Here is a 19,104-nt window from a genome sequence, read left to right on the forward strand (position 1 = left end):
GGAGAACGACACCCCCCACGCGCGCGCCTTCACTACAATGACGAGCGCCCTCTAGCGCTCCCTCTTCGCTCCAGCGCCCACTCCATTATAGTACCCTCCCGTCTCCAGTTTGGCGCTCTCCTCCCGCTCCCATTGGCTGTCCTCGCCTTGGCGCCCAACACAAGTTCATGTCGGGCTGAACCAATTCCTACGAGGCGGGGGGAGGAAACGCGTTATTAGCTCGCGGGCCTACCTCTCCGACTCCTAAAATGCTGACGCGAAAACCGCCGATAGAACAGCACCTTCAAGACGTGAGAAGGGACGTGCTCTTCCTCCGCTACCTCTTGGTGCTTTCCTTTCCCGGGTGTCCTCCCAACCCTCCTATTTCCAGAGATTAAGTGGTGCGTTCCGCGGCGAACGGGATCGGGGAGGCTTCGCCGCCATTTTGTCCGTGGTTTGCGAGCGGGGCGGGCTCAGCGCTGAGGAGAGGCCGCCGCCAACATGTATATCAAGCAGGTAAACGGAGTGATGGGGCCCCTTTTTGTGATGAGGTGGCTCCGCTGCCGCGGGGGAGGGTAGCTTCATTAAAGTATCTGGCCGATGAGGCCTGGTTTGGAGGGGCGATGCTGGCAACGATGTTTCGCTGGGGGTTGGGAGAGCTGGTTTGGGAAGGGAGAAGAGGGGCTTCGGCAGCTTTTTGCTCGGGAGGCTTTTTCTCCTCACGGAGGGAGGGGGGCGGCCGGAACTGTCATCGCCGAAAGGGCCTTTCTGACGGATCCCACTTTCGAATGAGGGGCGGGGGGTCCTCTTTCTCAGACTGGCGGGGGGAGGAGGAGGTGGTGGTTTCGCCCATGGCCTGCGTATTGCAGTGAATGGCGGGGAGAGATGTAAACACTGGAGAGACCATCTGGAGCGGACGTTCAGAATACTGTACCGTATTGGTAGCGGTGTGTCCTTGCAGGGGTGGACTTGTCTCCTCAAATTCCGGAAGGATCCAGTTAAAAGACAGGATTATGTGAATGCTAGAAATCAGAAATGCTTTTCTTTCTTTCTTTTTAAAGTATGTATTCCCTTCTCAGGCCTCTCTGAGTTTGTTAAAGGAAGGCCCCTGCCTTGTGCTTAAAAACAATCGTCTTCCCAACAGGTAGTAGGTGAGGGGGGCAAACCTGGATTGCAACACTTCAGATTGCAGGTGGGCTTGCATGGTTGGATAGTCCCCCCTCCACCACAGAAGAAAGGCCCCATGCACGTAGTTGTGCATCTGTCTCAGGGAGAGTGAAGTCAAATGGTTGGAAGGTTGCAGCGCCTGCTGTGGCTGTAGAGACCAGTAGGGGAGAGACATGTTTTGTTGCCGCTAGGGCAGATGAAGGCATCCAGTTGTACTGCTGCAGATGCACCATGGCATTTCTTCTCTTGGTGCTGTCATTCCTCCTATGGTCACTGCTGTGGATGCACAGCCAGACTGTTTTGTCTCCAGGCACTGCATTTGTCTGCAAAGGACATCCCACATGGTGGGGTTGATGTTGCCAGCCTTCATGTCATGTTTGCAAACATCTTTGTATTACAAGAGCTGGTCTGCCAATCGGCTGGTGCTGGAAGCCCACTACCCATAGAGCACATCCTTGGGGATCCTGCCATCTTCCATTCTGTGGACATGACCAAGCCAACATAGATTTTGCTGAGACAAAAGTTCAAATGTGCTGGGAATGTGGGCTTGGGGAGAGCACATCTTTGTTTGAAACTCCGTCCTGCCATGTGATGCCCAAAATCCTCCTAATGCAGCACATGTGAAAGGCATTGAGGCAGTGCTCCTGACAGTTGTACATAGGACAGCTCTCTGCCTGCCTGCCTGCCTGCCTATTGTGAAAAGCTGCATCTCCCAAGGGCACTTTGAGTCTCTGATTTGCATTCTCCTTGGAGCTAAGAGAGATAAAAACATAATAATCTAACTGGTTTAAAAACCTAGCCAAAGCTCAACTTTTAACTTTACCTTCAGCCCACTCTTCAGCTTATCAGTTAAACATTGCAACTGAAATGTGAAACTTACACTTAACTTAAGCTGAAAGCTAAACCTGCAATATTGAATTTAAAGATGACCTCTCAACTTTCTCAATCTGCACCATATGGAACTACTCTTGCAAACTGTGGGGTTTTGTTTTTTGTTTCTGCATTTTATTGACCCTTGACTTATTCTAGCTACCGGTAGGTGTTCATGGTTTCTTTCAAACCACAAGCTGGGTGCACACAACACAATGCTAGCACATCAAGAAAAAGCAGGGGTAGCTCATTCATGTTGAACCATAGTTCAAAACAAAATAGGGTTTAGCATCATGTGTGAATGTGGCCATTTGGACGGTAACATGCATCACTGTCAAAAACCAGCACAAAAAGAGATGCAAGGAACCATTTTTCAGCTTACAACTCTCTGTCTAATTTTCAAAGGACGTGGACATTTTATACCCTATTGTGCAGTTTCTTCAGATTTCTTATCAAAACTCTATTTTGAATCTTCTCTGGATGCTATCCACAGATCTTTCCTATATGGGTTCCTTCTCTCCCCACTACCCCTGGGTAATTTTTTTTTTTTTAAATGCAGACAGTTTATACAGGCAGTGTATTTTCCCATCATGAAAGCTATTCATACATACCTTTCCTGTGTGGATTTGCTTCAGTGTTTTCCACTGTTTGGGGAGGCATGGCCTGTCTACAAAGTTTGTGATATAGGGGTTTTCAAGGTTTAGCATGATTTTGTTGGTGTCATATGTGGACTTTCTGATAGATCAAAAGATGTCCGTACTGACTAAAACATTTCTTACACTCGGGACATTTATATGGTTTTTCTCTTGTGTGCAAGCTGCAATGAGTCCTGAGGTGTGTTCTCAGACTGATACATTTCCCACACTCAAAGGCACTTGTGAGGTTTTTCTCCAGTACTGTATGCACTCTTTGATGACTAGCAAGGAGGGATATGTAAGAAAAATATTTCCCACACTGTAGGCATATGCACTTTTTTTGTCCAGAGTGGGTCGTCTGGTGACTTCTGAGTATGTCATTTCCCACAATCTGGATGTTCATAAGGTTTCTCTCCTGTGTGCATTCTTGTGCATTCTTAGGTGTGAGTGCTGAGTGAGGTATTTCACACACTTCAAACATTGATAGGCTTTCTCCTCTGTGCGGATTCTCTTTAAGTGCTGAAAATGTGGCTGTCAAGCAAAACTTTCCCCACATTCCAAGCATTGATAAGGCTTCACTCCTGTGTGGCTTCTTTGCAGGCTGAACTCATGTACTTAAATTACTGAGTTGGGTGTGAAATCTTTTTTTTTTTAATTATTGTATTAGCAGAATTGCAAACATTATATATATGATGCTAGCTGTTTAGTAATTAGTGGTATTGTTTCATGTTTACATGTCACACTGGCAAGATCTGGCTTTTTAAAGAGTTTATTGATTTAATATGATTTGGCTAAATGTAAAAAAGTAAAAGCATGTCTTAATCACCTATAGAATTTGGGTTGAAGGGCCAAAAGTGAGAGGGCCAGTGCAATGCCATGTAAAGGGTATGATTTGATGCAGCAAAACCAGGTTTTATTTTCTGCATACCTTTGATGAGATTGATTTGGGGTAACTTTATAGGATTGTAATAATTAGGAACTGTATAAATTAACATTATTAATAATAATTAATATTTGCAAAGTTTTCTTGATGGTATAAAAAGTTTGTAAAAAAGAAAACCCTGGAGAGATGATAATAGACAATGTCTTTTTTAGGGCATTGGATGTTGCTGCTTCTGCTGTTCTAGCTGCTCATCCATTAATGCTTCCTAGTGACTATAGTTCCAGCAGACTGGAGGAGGGCAAATGTTGTCCCTATTTTCAAAAAGGGGAAAAGAGAGGACCCAAACAATTACCGCCCAGTCAGCCTGACATCAATACCAGGAAAGATTCTAGAGCAGATCATTAAGCAAACAGTCTGTGAGCACCTAGAAAGAAACTCTGTGATCACTAAAAGTCAGCATGGGTTCCTGAAAAATAAGTCATGTCAGACTAATCTGATCTCATTTTTTGACAGAATTACAAGCCTGGTAGATGAAGGGAACGCTGTGGATGTAGCCTATCTTGATTTCAGCAAGGCCTTTGACAAAGTGCCCCATGGTATTCTTGTAAAGAAGCTGGTAAAATGTGGGCTAGACAATGCTACCATTCAGTGGATTTGTAGCTGGCTTACTGACCGAACCCAAAGGGTGCTCATCAATGGCTCCTCCTCATCCTGGAGAGTAGTGACTAGTGGGGTGCCACAGGGTTCTGTCTTGGGCCCAGTCTTGTTCAACATCTTTATCAATGACTTGGATGATGGGCTTGAGGGAATCCTGAGCAAGTTTGCAGATGACACCAAATTGGGAGGGGTGGCTAACACCCCAGAGGACAGGATCACACTTCAGAATGACCTTAACAGATTAGACAACTGGGCCAAAGCAAACAAGATGAATTTTAACAAGGAGAAATGTAAAGTACTACACTTGGGCAAAAAAAATGAAAGGCACAAATACAGGATGGGAGACACCTGGCTTGAGAGCAGTACATGTGAAAAGGATCTAGGAGTTTTGGTTGACCACAAACTTGACATGAGTCAGCAGTGTGATGCAGCAGCTAAAAAAGCCAATGCAATTCTGGGCTGCATCAATAGGAGTATAGCATCTAGATCAAGGGAAGTAATATTACCACTGTATTCTGCTCTGGTCAGACCTCACCTGGAGTATTGTGTCCAGTTCTGGGCACCACAGTTCAAGAAGGATACTGATAAGCTGGAACGTGTCCAGAAGAGGGCAACCAAAATGGTCAAAGGCCTGGAAACGATGCCTTATGAGGAACGGCTTAGGGAGCTGGGTATGTTTAGCCTGGAGAAGAGAAGGTTAAGGGGTGATATGATAACCATGTTCAAATATATAAAAGGATGTCATATAGAGGAGGGAGAACGGTTGTTTTCTGCTGCTCCAGAGAAGCGGACACGGAGCAACGGATTCAAACTACAAGAAAGAAAATTCCACCTAAACATTAGGAAGAACTTCCTGACAGTAAGAGCTGTTCGGCAGTGGAATTTGCTGCCAAGGAGTGTGGTGGAGTCTCCTTCTTTGGAGGTCTTTAAGCAGAGGCTTGACAGCCATCTGTCAGGAATGCTTTGATGGTGTTTCCTGCTTGGCAGGGGGTTGGACTGGATGGCCCTTGTGGTCTCTTCCAACTCTATGATTCTATGATTCTATGATTCTATGATTCTATAGAGAATAGTCCTTCCCCAAGTATGCTTCCTGCTAATTCTCAAATAACTTGTAGCTTAGAAAGTACAACAATGAATACTGTAGCTTTTAAAGATGTTATTCTCTTTTAAAACGTGTACAGTAGTTATAAAAGGTGCAGGTGATAGCAAATAATGATGGTATTGTTGGTCACTTTAAAAACTTACTTGTTTATTTCAGGTGATCATCCAGGGGTTCCGAAGCTACCGAGATCAGACTATAGTAGATCCCTTCAGTTCAAAGCATAATGTCATTGGTAAGTTTTTCTAGGACAATGACTATAATATTAAATGTGTATCGTTTAAGTGAGCCTTTTCATGGAGGTGATAGAAATATTATTTGTTCTTCATAGTGAGGTGGTTGCTATTCCTTGAGTGTATATATAGTTTTTCCCTGAAGGGCTTGAAGGTTTCTGCATTGCCCCGTAAGTTTCAAAAGGGGATTCCTTCTAATAAACACAGGTTTCTTCACAAATATTGTTGCAAGGAAAATGGAACCTTTTCACAGCATAACCTAGAAAGAGATAACATTTCTTCTTGCCTCTTTTATCTGTCAGTTACTAGTTCAGAATGTTCTTGTATCTTGACCAGAATTTATGCCATGCCAAGAGAGAGAAATACCACATAATTAAGAAAGCAATCCAGAACTGTATCGAAAGGTTATTCACCAGTGGTGAACTGAGGAGACCAGATTCAAGTTACTATGGATGTTACTGGAAGATCCCATTAGGAGTCAGTGTTTCTCAGGTTGTTGTGCTAGTAAAATGTAGGTGAGTGGGAGAGCACTATGTTAGTATAAACTCTTAGGAAGAAAGTAACAAAATAAAAACCCATCTCAAACTTGAAACCATCCATTCATATGACCAAGTCATGGAATAGTTCTCTTCTGGAGAGGGAAGAAGTCCCTATTATAGCTTATCCTAGTTCAGTTCTTTTCCATTCACCCACAAGCAGGGCTTTAGCCTTCCCACATGACTCCCTCTGTCATGGCCAGAATCCAAAACTGCAGTGGAAGCTCACACAAAAACTTTGTTAGTATATGACCTAGGAAGGACAGGCTATTTCTTTTAAAAGAATTTCTCTCACCAGGAGAATGAAAAGAACCAAAATGCTCACAGTCTGGCCTCTAGTCCTTAGGGGATTCTGTGAGCCCGCTAGGTAAAAGGATTCCCTGCGGTCGGAGGTTTGAAAGAAATCAGGCTAGACCAAGGCAAAACTTAAAGCAAAGTGGCTAAGAAGCCTGACCTTTATTTGTATAAGCAAAACTGCTATAGCAGGGTCCATACTCCTCTTGCAAAGAGAAGAGTCAAACCCCTCCCAGAGGGCGCTCCCAACTTTTATTAGTTCCCCCACTTTCCAGTCCCCCTTCTATTTTTCATCATCACCCACGTCATCTCTACATCATCAGAGGGGAGGTGTGTGGGCAGTACCTGGGTGTTAGGTAGCCATCCTTCCCACCTTTTACCCATCACCTGACACCCAATAATACAATACAATAAACTATTAAACACTTCCTGACCCAACTGGTCAAGTTGCTCCTGATCCTCGGGAGTCAGAATCCATTCCTGGGCTGCCTTTCTTTGTGATCTTGATGGCTACCTGTCTGGCAATTGAGTTAAGTGTCACCTCTGGGGTGAGGTGTTTTCTGCCTACCTGACTCTATGCTTTTTGGTAAATGGCTGTCTACTCTTTAGTGGATTCCTAAGGCTCTGCACAGTGCATCTTTATACAGTGACTTAGACAGGATACAATTACTTCTAGGCTAGACACATAGTGACATTATAATGGCTGGGATGATAGCTGTCAATTGAAGGGGAAACATTTCAGATGGCTGCAGTACCAGTGTTTCATACTCTAGATGGCGCTGTTAGATAACATTCATTAGCTGGAGCGCAACACGTTATTAAATACCTACAGTACAGACAGTTCCTGCTGATCAGATCTGCCCCAAGCCATGGGGGTCTTCTGGAGTTGGGCATATGCATGCATAATTGCTGGCTAATCTGTCAGCTCTTTCCCCCAACAGGAACAGCTTTGCTAAAAGAATGTAACAGCTACTTGACTCAGGACATCTATGGATGTCCGCTGGAATGTTTGTGGCCTCTTGGAGTCTCATCTCCTCATGCACATTCCCTTGTAGTCTCAATGTTTGCATCTAATGAATAAACTGTGAATCTATTGTCAGTTACCTAGCCTGGTGTAATTTCTTTCACTGAATGTGTGAGGTATGTCAGTGTAGTGTATCAGGAGGCCTGTGGAGTCACCTTTTTGCAATTGTTGCTTTTTTCAGGAATAAAGTACAGTTCATGATGTACAGGATTCCCTCATAGTAATATCTCATATAACATACAAGGTTGCCCCCCCCCCCATTCACTGCGTTTAGCACAAGAACATTGCAAGATATGATTAGCAGTAGAATGATTAGCTATTCTCCTGTATAATCTTAGGGGACTGCTGAAAATTTGGTGACAAGTAGTCAAACTCTTGAAAGTTAGAGAATGTCATCATACAGATTGTTTTTATTGAAAATTGGCTAGTTTTCATAAACCATAATAACTATTGGGATTATTTTTTACTTATTATGTTCATAGTTCACCTTTCCTTTCCATCAGAAAAGATGGCTAACAAAAGAAATATAAAATACAGTACTAAAAATAGGCAAATGAATTGGTCTCCTCCTTCTCGCTCTCCCTTGCAGAGTGACTGGCTATATGTTAAAGAGTCTTTCTTACTCTGCTGAGCTGCAAAGTTGATAACACACAATGGAGTTCCATGGGGATGGGTCAGGTGGCAGTTCGGCCAGCCTTATAATTTATTTTCATTGATCTTCCACTCTTTACATACATTTGTCTATCTGTTTTACAGCTTGTCTATAATCCTCAATTTAAAAACATTTAGTTACTGAAAATACGCAATTTAACCTGACTGTTATGTGCAACTTACTTTTTTCTTTTTAGTGGGCAGAAATGGTTCTGGAAAAAGCAACTTTTTCTATGGTAAGTGAAAGCTTATGTATAATAGTCAAAAATGTATTCTCCAATTCCTTCCATATCCCTATGTGCCTTGCCTGAGAAGTGCATTGCTTGGGGAATGTTAATTGCAAGACAGATGAGTTTATTTTAATCCCCTTCTCTTGCAATCTCCTTCACTTGCTGAGTGGGTGGCATGTTTAGTGGTTGATATCCATGGCCGGAAGCTGGCTAATGCCTGGCAGTGGACCTAGTGGAGTGTGTGTTTTGCGGGGAGAGGGTAGATGAAAGCAGGAAATTGTCTCTCTCCCAGCGTTGTTATTATTATTTAGTTGGTCACTGTGGGGCAGGCATCTGGGTTCTGCTTCAGACTGAAGTAACTGAAAAATTCCTGAAGAGATCCTTGCTTTAACATTTGTCCAAATTTTGCAACACATTGAATGCAACCTATGCTGTTATTTATAAGAGATTCATAAAAACTGTTGATTGTTTTGAATACTTCTGAACAGAATCCTACCAATTAGCATCTTACTTTATTTTCTTCATTATAGCAATTCAGTTCGTTCTCAGTGATGAATTCAGTCATCTTCGTCCTGAGCAAAGGTTGGCTTTGTTGCACGTAAGTGAAGATAAGAGTTACATGTGAACATGTTATTGTTGTAAAATAGTTAGCTGGAATAATGGTGCATGTTACTTGCATTTGTTGAAATGATAAGTAGGGGATGCTATTATTTATACTTTTTGGGTTTAATCTTGATCTTTCTATCCCCTATCTTGGGCACTCTTTGAGGGGAAAGATGGAATAAAATTCACTCAATAAACAGTAGGCATTCCACTGTTTGGAAAAGGTTTACTTGCTTAGCGATGCAGATGTACACTTAGAACAAGAGGCCTTGAACATAGACAGATATTCCCCCCCCCCCTGAGAATCTGAAGTTAGCTTAGTTTCATACTTAAATTTATTAGTGGTTTCCCACCAAAAGGCTTGATTAGAGCAGTCTAATTTAGAAAACAAAAGAAAAAAGTTGTTACATAAGCTGTTAAATAACTGAAAATGGGCATGGCATGGGGGAGATTGTATATACACACTTTAAAATGTGGATTAATATGATCTTTCTTAGGAAGGCACAGGTCCTCGTGTTATTTCTGCTTTTGTGGAAATTATCTTTGACAACTCGGACAACAGGTTACCAGTAAGTTAAAAATAGTGTACATCAGCTTGTTTTCTTTCGTTTATATTAAGAGGCATAGTTTGCAATATCTGCCCTTCTATTTTGTTAAGATTGATAAAGAAGAAGTATCTCTTCGCAGAGTCATTGGCGCTAAAAAGGACCAGTATTTCCTAGACAAGAAAATGGTGACGTAAGCGCAGTTCCTTTTTTCTTTTAAACCAAATCTGGCTTAAATGTACACCATAACAGGGTTTTTTTGGGGGGGGGGATGTTTTATTGTTAAACTTGACAATCATTTTAAAAATCATGTATGTAAGTCAACTAGAGACGTTTTATATTTAGTTGACAAATGAATAGGAGGAATCCAGGATGAATGAAAAGTATGTGATGTTTGCTTGCTCAGGGCTTGCTCATAGCTTCTGATGCCTGCAAGTTCATTTTGGAACCTAGAAAATCTCAGTCTTCAGTTTTTCTCAAAAACAGTTTTGATTACTGTTTCAGTCTTCATGTTGGTTGGGGGGTGGGGTGGGCTTGAAACATTGTAGGTGGAATTCAACGGTGTGCTCTTCCAATCTTTGTGTCTCTCCAAGATGTTGCAGAAAGTTGCACCTTGTCTGCACACCTGCCGCTTGCTGTTCTGGGGGTATTATTCCATATTGGGGAGAGAGGTTTGGAAGAGACAGCCCAACTCTGGTATTTGCTCCAAGCACAGTAAAGCTTTGTTAGATTTGTATCTGCCTTCATCCACCTTTAAATTAACACTCCCCGTGGAAGTACGTGTTAGAATAAATCACACACATTTATTTTTGCAAATAAGTGAATGTGTAACTCACAGAGTTTTCAGCAAACAAGTATTCATCTTCTGGCAGTAAATTAAAGAAGAAAAGGGGTTCCAAACTGCCACCTTCTATTTGGCAAGACACAAACTATTTAAAGGAAAAGTTATTGGTTTGCTTACAAAAAGGATCCTACAGTCTTTGGGCTAACAAATATGCAGGCTTGCAAATATGCAAGCTTGCCTGGAACAGTTTCTTGAAAATGATCCTAGGCAGTGGTGGAGCTTCATGCTCCGCCACCGGGGGCGGAGAGCAGGCACGCTGCCCCCAGTGACATGGCGCACGTTTTGGGGGCGTGGTGGGGTGCACGTTTTGGCGGCGGGGCGCACCGTGTGCAGTGACGCACACATTTTGGGGTGGGACACGCCGTGCGCAGTGACGGGGCGCGCGTTTGGGGGGCGGGGCGGGCAGCGGCGATGGTGCCCCTGGGATCACGTTGCTCGGGGCGCACCGCCCCCTCCGCCCCTATCTTTCTATGCCCCTGATCCTAAGGTAGATGTTTCAAATAATTGGTTTAACTTTATGCTGGAGTCTTTTGCATTAAAAAAGAATTGTCTTCTCCTATGATGGTCATGTCTCAAATTAATGCCTATTGGAAACAGTAAGGGAAAGAATATGGAAGGTCAGGGCACCAAGTATTTCACACTCCTGTTGGACGTATTCATTTGTCTAAATAAGAATCCATGCCAACCTAAACAGTACCTCCCAACAAGTATATCACCTAAATTGTGATATACTTATTGGCAGTAGCAAAATTAGCCCTAGAATATATTTGGAGGACAAGGCAGAGTTTGTGCCAATGAATTGCAAAAGTTTGGTGCCAAAAATTGGGGGGAAAGGGGTAATGATATTTCAGTAGCAAGTATTCTGCCATCTATGTTTGACCTGTTACTTCCCATGTAGAAGGAGGACTGAGCAGCAAGCACTTAAATGAAACAGAAGAAATTTTCATGTCTGAGTCTAATGGAAGCAAGCCAATTGTTATTTTTGTCCTGTATTATTTAGCTCATTCTAAACTGATCCACTGAAAGCTTTACTGTTTGAAAACTTGCTTCCAGGAAAAATGATGTGATGAACCTTCTTGAAAGTGCTGGATTTTCTCGCAGCAACCCCTACTATATTGTCAAGCAAGGAAAGGTATGATGATTACTATCCTTTGAACAAAAAACAATGGTAACTTTAATGTGAAAAATAAGTAGTTCTCAAATAAGTAGGCATATTATTTTACATTCTATTTTCATTGATGTATATTTCCTTAATCATTGGATGTGTTCATAATAATTTGAAAAATCCCATGATATGTGACTGTAGCTGCTGTCTGGTTAGCATGCTTCAATTCTTGCGGTATTCTTTCTGTCAATTACGTTTTTATGGCGCTGGAGTGTAGCAGTAGCATAATCATAGTGACAATTTAAATTGAATATTTGAGCAGTGATAAATTAATTATACCAAATTATTTTTTCCCCTATAGAATCCCCTAGACAGTCTTATTTTCAGATGAGAAAATTGCATATAACTGTATGCTTAGATAGACCTGACAGTATCAGTTTTAGGCATATAGAATGGGTTGAGTTTTCAACAAACATTTGTTAGCACTAGTTACAAAATGCACAAGTCTTTTCCTGACTTAAATGCTTAGTATTGTGCTGACAGTGACATCTGCTCAGCATTGCTAATCCTGCTGAAGCAGTGTCATTGGAGCTTGTGTTGCAAGAATTTTTCGTCTAAAAAAGCATTTATGAAAAACTTTATAGTTACTTGTTGCCTTTTCAAAATGTTACTGTCAGGGGACCTCCCTACAGGGAGCCTCCCCCTATCATCCTGACCAGCACTTCACCCAGAGAGAGCAGCAGCAGCGGGTCTGGGGGGAGGAAATGAGGATGGGAGCGGAGTGGAGGAGGCATGGCTCAGCGATGTATCAGAGTCCCTGCACCACTCCAGCCAACAAGTAGGAGAGGGAGCACAGCTGCTTCCAGCACCCGAATTGAGGCGCGCGCCCAAACGCAAGGTTAGATGGCGGCATTTCGAGGTGCCCAAGCTATTATGATGGTCCCGGAGCAGAAGGGCGCCATTGCCGGATTCTGAGAGTGACTAGGAGGTCATGTTTTCCGCTATCTCTGCACTGTAAATATTATGCACAATAAAATTGTTAAAGACAGAACGGACTTGGGCGTGTTTACTTGGGAGTAGCCGCATCAATCCCCTGACAGCTACATTATTCTTATTCTTTTTTTTTAGATCAACCAGATGGCCACAGCTCCTGACTCTCAGAGATTAAAACTTTTAAGAGAAGTAGCTGGCACTAGGGTATATGATGAACGTAAAGAAGAGAGTATCTCCTTAATGAAAGAAACAGGTAAAAATTATCATTCAGTAGCGTTTCAAAATATTTTCATGTCATGTTACTTTGATATATTTAGTGTATTTTCTGGCTTGCTGAGAATGCACTTAAAACAGTGGATATGAAACAATGAGGTAAGACTTGGACACAATCTGGAAATTATTGTTAGGGTGTAGAATTCTAAGATGCATCCATTATAGTCCAACTGCATATTTGCATGTTTCTACCAGTGTTGTGCATATTTAACCCCATAAAGCAGGGGGAAGGAACCCTAGGCCCAGGGGCCAAATACAGCCTATCAGGCCTCTGAGGAGCTTTTGAGGCTAACACCTCGTCTCCTTAGGCCACACACCCCACCAGCTCTACTGTATGCCCACCTTGAATGTTTTTGCTTACCTGAAGTGTGTCCTTGAACTCTGATAATGACTCCTGCTTGTCCAGATGGAGGAGAGAGGGGTGTGCTTGTAAAACTAGTGTACTGTAAAATAGTAAAATTAACATTCATTGCTCCACCCACTTTTCCTTCTTGGCTCTCCCACCACTAGCATGTAGCCCCCAGATTGTTGTCCAGAAGGGTTCATGGTCCTTGGCTAGAAAAAGGGTTCCCTGCCATAAATCGGTCATCTTGATTCGTTGTTAAAGGTGCATGTGACTTGGCTAAATCCAGCTACTCTCCCAAATAGCTTTCTGGAGTTATTGGTGATTTTCCTGAGAGAGCAGTGTACTGAATCAGACTGGGAACTTCACACTTATCCCTAGTTGCGGTGTAGCTGTTTGCTACATGCCTTCATGTTATGAGGAGTCTCTTTCAATTAATCTCTTTATTTTTCCTTTAAATTAAATCATTAATGATGTTGTATGTGGTTAACTCTACTTTATCATTTGGTTATTTTAAACAAGAAAAAATATGAATAATTGATTTTGAGATATAATTTAAATAATGAAATCATAGGCAACTTTTTATCATAACCATTGAGAATATAAGCTATTATGCTTAGTGGATTTCCCCCAGATAGGTCATGTTGTTTAAAAGGCATTTCTGCCATGTAGTTGGTTTTGTTGTTCCGTTTAATGACAGATTCCTGATACTTATTGTCTGCACTAACTTAGTCTTCTAAACTCTTTCTTAAATCATTTTTAAAGAGGGAAAAAGGGAGAAAATAAATGAGCTGCTGAAATATATAGAAGAGCGATTACATACTTTGGAAGAGGAGAAAGAAGAGCTTGCTCAATATCAAAAGTGGGATAAAATGAGAAGAGCACTGGAATACACCATTTATAATCAGGAACTTAACGAAACCAGGGCTAAACTTGATGAGGTAAGCCATTTTTAATCTATTTATTATTATTTTCGTTATCAGCGTTTGTTTTTCAACATACGTAGTTTTTTTAAAATATAGCTATGTTGTACATGTTAATCCACAACTGATGTTTTTTCAGCTTTCTGCCAAAAGGGAAACAAGCGGAGAAAAATCAAGGCAGTTAAGAGATGCACAGCAGGATGCTCGAGATAAAATGGAGGTGAGGTCTTCATTGTGTTGATTAGAACTGTTGTGATCTAAATAACTGTTTTTAAACAAATAATATTTATTTGTGTAGCCAAAGCCATTACAAAAAAACAAACTACATAAATACCTTTAATGTGAAAACAGAATAAAAAAATTACACAGTTTAAATAATTATTAAAACAAGGCATTCTGTTAGATAAGAATTTGCTCCCCTGAAGAATTTAACTTTTCATACCCACAAACTTTTCTCCTTAAAATTGCTATTATAAAGGCAGAACAGGTAATTTTTTCACTAATAAAAGTTAATCAAATACTCAGTAGATCTCTCAACTGGGAGATTTAAATCTTTGAACAAGGCTGCTCTTAAGTCCTCATAGATTGCGCACATGAGTAAGTAGTTGCTTCTCTTTTACAGTTGCCTTAACCCATAGACAGTAACAAGCAACAGAGACTCTGGATGGGGTGTAAAAAAAAGGCAGAATTGCATGTTTTCATCCATATGATAGTGCATTTGGTGACATGTCACACTACCGGTATATGTGCATCTCCCTGGCAAGACCAATCATTATGAGAATAGTTTTAGTTTTAAAATTATGTAACCTCTTGTACTTTCCCAATCTTCTGTTGATGTGTTGTGTTTGTAGGAAATTGAACGGCAGGTCCGAGAACTTAAAACCAAGATTTCGGCTATGAAGGAAGAAAAGGAGCAGCTCAGTGCTGAAAGACAGGAACAGATTAAACAGAGGACCAAACTAGAGCTTAAAACGAAAGACTTGCAAGATGAACTGGCTGGAAATAGTGAACAACGGGTAAGGGCTGGAGGCTTAGTTGTAGGATAACCTGTCAAGTTGTAGGATAACCTGCAGGATAACCTGTTATTTTGTCTTTTGAAACTCTCCCATTAGAATGTAAAAACTGCAGGGCAAATAATGCTTCTGTTTCATAAAAGGACAGCTGGGGTACGATGACAGTTGTTCTCTGTTACCTGGTTATCTGGACTGCCATAGTGAAAAAAGAGTACCTGTCTTTCTAATTATAACACAGCAAGGTCATTCTTTTTCTCTATTTGGTTCAAAACTGGTTGGGGGGGGTTAACACATTAAAGTACAATATTTCATAAGAAACAACAGTAGATATACCACTGACTTTGTTTATATACCACTTTTGAAGCCAGAGTAAACAGAGGTCTGTGCATAGTCTACGGTTGGTACATATTGAGAAAATCTATAAGAGCAGCCAATTTCAGATTTGAACTATATCAAGCTTTTGTGCTGTCCATATAAAATCCTTATTGAAGTGCTCATTTAATAGCATTCCACAAGAAGAGCTTGTTCACAAATTACTGTTCTTGTTAAAGGCACCAGTCCGTGATAGCTTATTGCTAAGTAGCTCTATTAAAATTGGGGATGCACAGATGCTGCTTTGAAGTTTGGTAGGCTGTAAGCTGGACCAAAGCTTTTCTGAACATATAATTTCTAGTGCTTCTGTAGCTACTGATTCTTTCACACCCAAAAACATTCTGATAAATGACTTCCCTTACTTACTATTGACCTTCATATTGTCTGTTTTTCCAGAAAAGACTCTTGAAAGAGAGGCAGAAACTTCTTGAGAAAATTGAAGAAAAACAGAAAGAACTAGCAGAAACAGAACCAAAGTTCAATAGTGTAAAAGAAAAAGAGGAACGAGGAATTGCCAGGTCTGTGTTCTGATTAGCAGTGGTATGAAAGGGATATATTTAGCATGTGCAATGAGGAATACTTCTGCATATACAAGCTCTTCTTTTGTGAAGGAATTGGAAAGGTGCTAGTATAGATCATGCGATGAGCAAGAAAATAATTTGGAACACATTTGGCATGGTTAACTCGGTTAGAGCATGGTGATGATAATGCCAAGTTTGCAGGTTCAATCGCCATAAGGGACAGCTGCATATGCCTGCATTGCTGGGAGTTGATTATATGATTCTCAGGGTCCCTTCCAACTCTATGATTCTATGATCTTTGAACTTCCCTGTAAGAGAGAGAAGACACATACTAGTAGAATGGATGGATCTGTCCTCTGTAAGAGGTAGTGGCACAGGAGTGAGTAGAAGAGCTTAGTGTTTTCCTTCTGCCACTTGAAAACAAAATGTTTTCTGTCAACAGAGAGAGGCTTGGGATTTTTATCTTTGAAAGTGCTGACCAATCTGGGCCTAACAGTGCAGTCCTAGAGATGTCTGTTCAGAAGTATATCCCATTGCATTCCTGAGTAAATGTGTTGATTGTTGGAGTTAAATGAGAGTGCTTGATAAAATAGCTATTTGAGCAAAACACAGTATAAAATAAAGGAAATAAAAATTCAAAGCTTTCTCCCTCTCTCCCTCCCTCTCCCTCCCTCTCTCTCTGCTTTATGAGACCTGTTGAAATAGAAGATGATTGAGTAGAAAGTGATAAAACAAGTTTAAAAGAGAAGAAATTGTTAAATAACAAAATTGAAAGAAAAGAACACAAGTGTTTCTTGAAATTACTTCTTTCAGTTCCCTGCTACAGTTTAATTCAAATTTGATGTGTCATGTTAAATATGAAGAACATGCTTCTCTGTAAGGTTTATAGCATTATAATTTTTTTTAAAGGTTTCAGTTATGTTTCTCTCTTCCAACAGACTGGCACAGGCCACCCAGGAAAGAACAGATCTTTATGCAAAGCAAGGTCGAGGAAGTCAGTTTACATCAAAAGAAGAGAGAGATAAATGGATTAAAAAAGAACTGAAATCCTTAGATCAAGCCATCAATGACAAGAAACGGCAGATTGCTGCTATACATAAAGATTTAGAAGACACGGAGGCTAACAAAGAGAAGAATCTGGAGCAGTATAGTGTAAGGTTTGAGTTTGGTGGTATAGAAATATTTGAATCAGGGTAAATTATAAGTACTGTATATAATATCGTAGATTTCAGCTTGGCATTCAATACCATTCTACCATGACGTCTGATAACTAAATTGGGAAATCTGGGGCTCCCGCTATCACTCTGTGGGTGGATACTGGACTTTCTTTCAGATCGCTCCCAGAGGGTCCGGTTGGGCCCTTATATGTCTAACATGCTTGGGACTAACACAGGAACACCACAAGGATGTGTGCTTAGTCTGCTCCTTTATACTCTTTATACGTATGATTGTGTCGCTGCCCACCCTAGAAATAGGGTTGTCAAATTTGCAGATGACACAACCGTGATCGGGCTCATCTCTGATAAGGAGGGTGAAACGGACTATAGAGATGAGGTGGAGCGGCTGACAGAGTGGTGCAGAGTTAATAACTTGCTCGTAAATACCGTACAAAGAAAAAAAAGGAGCTTGTGGTGGACTTTAGGAGACAGAAGAACGAGGTCCAGCCACTTTTGATTGACAGAATTTGTGTGGAGAGGGTAACAACGTTTAGATTTCTAGGCATTGAGTTACAGGAGGATCTGTCCTGGAGTGTTAATACAAGGGGGCTTGTATTAACAGAGACTGTATCAGCAGAGACTGTATTTTTTGAGAATTTTAAGGAAAAACCATCTTCCACAAAAGCTGCTGCTTGCCTTCTATCACTATGCCATACAGAGCGTGCTCACGTATGGTTTATGTGTGTGGTACGGAAGCTGTACTTCTCAGGATAGAGCAGGGCTGTGTAGAATTATTAAAACAGCAGAGAGCATTATTGGCTGCTCACTCTTCACCTTAGAACAAGTCTACACCACCAGGTGCCATAGAAAAGCACTAGACATATCAAGAGATCCAACACACCCTGGTCACCATTTCTTTGAGCTCCTGCCATCGGGACAGAGATATAGAACAATGCAGGCAAGAACGAGCCGTCTCAGGAACAGTTTCTTCTCTACAGCAATTCTGGCCTTAAATTGAAAGCCTGGACTTTGAAGTCATCTTATTTTACTTGTTATTTTGTAGTATATTTACTGTTTTTAATTAGGTTTTGTAATTTTGGATTATGCGGAATGCTTTATCTGAGTGGATGTAGCAACCGAGTAATTTCGTTGTTCCCGCAAGGGGACAATGACAATAAAGATATATTAATCAGGGTTTCTGTATGTAGGGTGTGGCTTCATATGCACTGGGTTGCATTCAGCACCATGCTGGCACAGTGGAAATTCTTTGCTCCCTCTCCCATAAATACTCTTGAGGTTCAGGGAACCCTTGAGAAACATCTGGAATGTGAGGAGGAGGCATTAGGAGACGTTCTTGTGGTGTTTCCCTACAAAGGAGGGTAGAATAAAAACTCTGACCCTTCAGCCAAAAGAAGACAAACTCAGCACGTGGAAAGAGTTCATATTTGTTGCTGCAGCATAAATCTAGAGGCCCCAGTAGATATCTCCGAAAAGCTGGGACCCCAAACAAAGGGTGCAGAAAACTTTAATAATATTATAGAAAGTGCATTTATGACAGAAGCTTAAGCCATCCTAATTGGCAATCTCTAGGCATGCTCAGGACATGCTCCTATGTACTGCGCAATACCATAGTTTTAAGCAAAGAATATAAATTTATTATTGACTCATACAAATGTTGCATTCTATGCTGCCAACCTTTCTGCTGTTACATGAAGCCTAATCTGGGTAAGAAGAATGTACTGCTTCTCTTCTTTGAAGATCTACCAAGGTTAGCTTGCTTTTCTCTGCTTTGGAAGCTGATAAGAGAGACATTGCTTGTTAGCAAAAATACAAAAATGCAGCTTCTATTCACAGATGGGGGTTGCAGGGAAAATTAGCAAGCTGTCCAAGCTTCAAGGCCAAGACAGCACTGAATTCCTTGCAAAATAAGCAGGCAGGAGAGAGATGGCTATATTTCCAGTACATTTCCAATACAGGACAGTTGTGGATGTGGATGTGATAACGTGTTTAAGCAGACTCAGCACTTAGCAAGCTGAGGTCAGTTGTGTACAGTATCAGAGATGTGTTCTGTGAGCATAGGTGTGCTTGCTATGGGTGCTGACATACATACTAGGGCACAACATCCACCTGGGTCCCAGGTCATGACACCTAGGA

General features: G+C 41.3%; 1 protein-coding gene across 2 annotated transcripts in view; it reads left to right on the forward strand.

The window, feature by feature from the left end:
• Positions 1 to 358: 358 nt before the first annotated feature.
• SMC3 (structural maintenance of chromosomes 3) overlaps positions 359 to 19,104 on the forward strand; it is a 35,748-nt gene continuing 17,002 nt past the window's right edge. The window contains exons 1-13 of one of the 2 annotated variants that reach the window (XM_035132801.2): positions 359 to 495; positions 5,450 to 5,525; positions 8,226 to 8,264; positions 8,789 to 8,856; positions 9,359 to 9,430; positions 9,520 to 9,599; positions 11,304 to 11,382; positions 12,484 to 12,601; positions 13,730 to 13,905; positions 14,027 to 14,107; positions 14,739 to 14,903; positions 15,669 to 15,790; positions 16,732 to 16,945. In XM_035132801.2, the coding sequence (XP_034988692.1) occupies positions 481 to 495; positions 5,450 to 5,525; positions 8,226 to 8,264; positions 8,789 to 8,856; positions 9,359 to 9,430; positions 9,520 to 9,599; positions 11,304 to 11,382; positions 12,484 to 12,601; positions 13,730 to 13,905; positions 14,027 to 14,107; positions 14,739 to 14,903; positions 15,669 to 15,790; positions 16,732 to 16,945 (1,305 nt within the window). In that variant the 5' untranslated portion in view covers positions 359 to 480. The remainder of the gene's footprint in view (positions 496 to 5,449; positions 5,526 to 8,225; positions 8,265 to 8,788; positions 8,857 to 9,358; positions 9,431 to 9,519; positions 9,600 to 11,303; positions 11,383 to 12,483; positions 12,602 to 13,729; positions 13,906 to 14,026; positions 14,108 to 14,738; positions 14,904 to 15,668; positions 15,791 to 16,731; positions 16,946 to 19,104) is intronic. The other variant, XM_060274730.1, reaches the window with a different exon arrangement.

The sequence above is a fragment of the Zootoca vivipara genome, chromosome 5 (assembly GCF_963506605.1).
Source record: "Zootoca vivipara chromosome 5, rZooViv1.1, whole genome shotgun sequence".
NCBI lineage: Eukaryota > Metazoa > Chordata > Lepidosauria > Squamata > Lacertidae > Zootoca > Zootoca vivipara.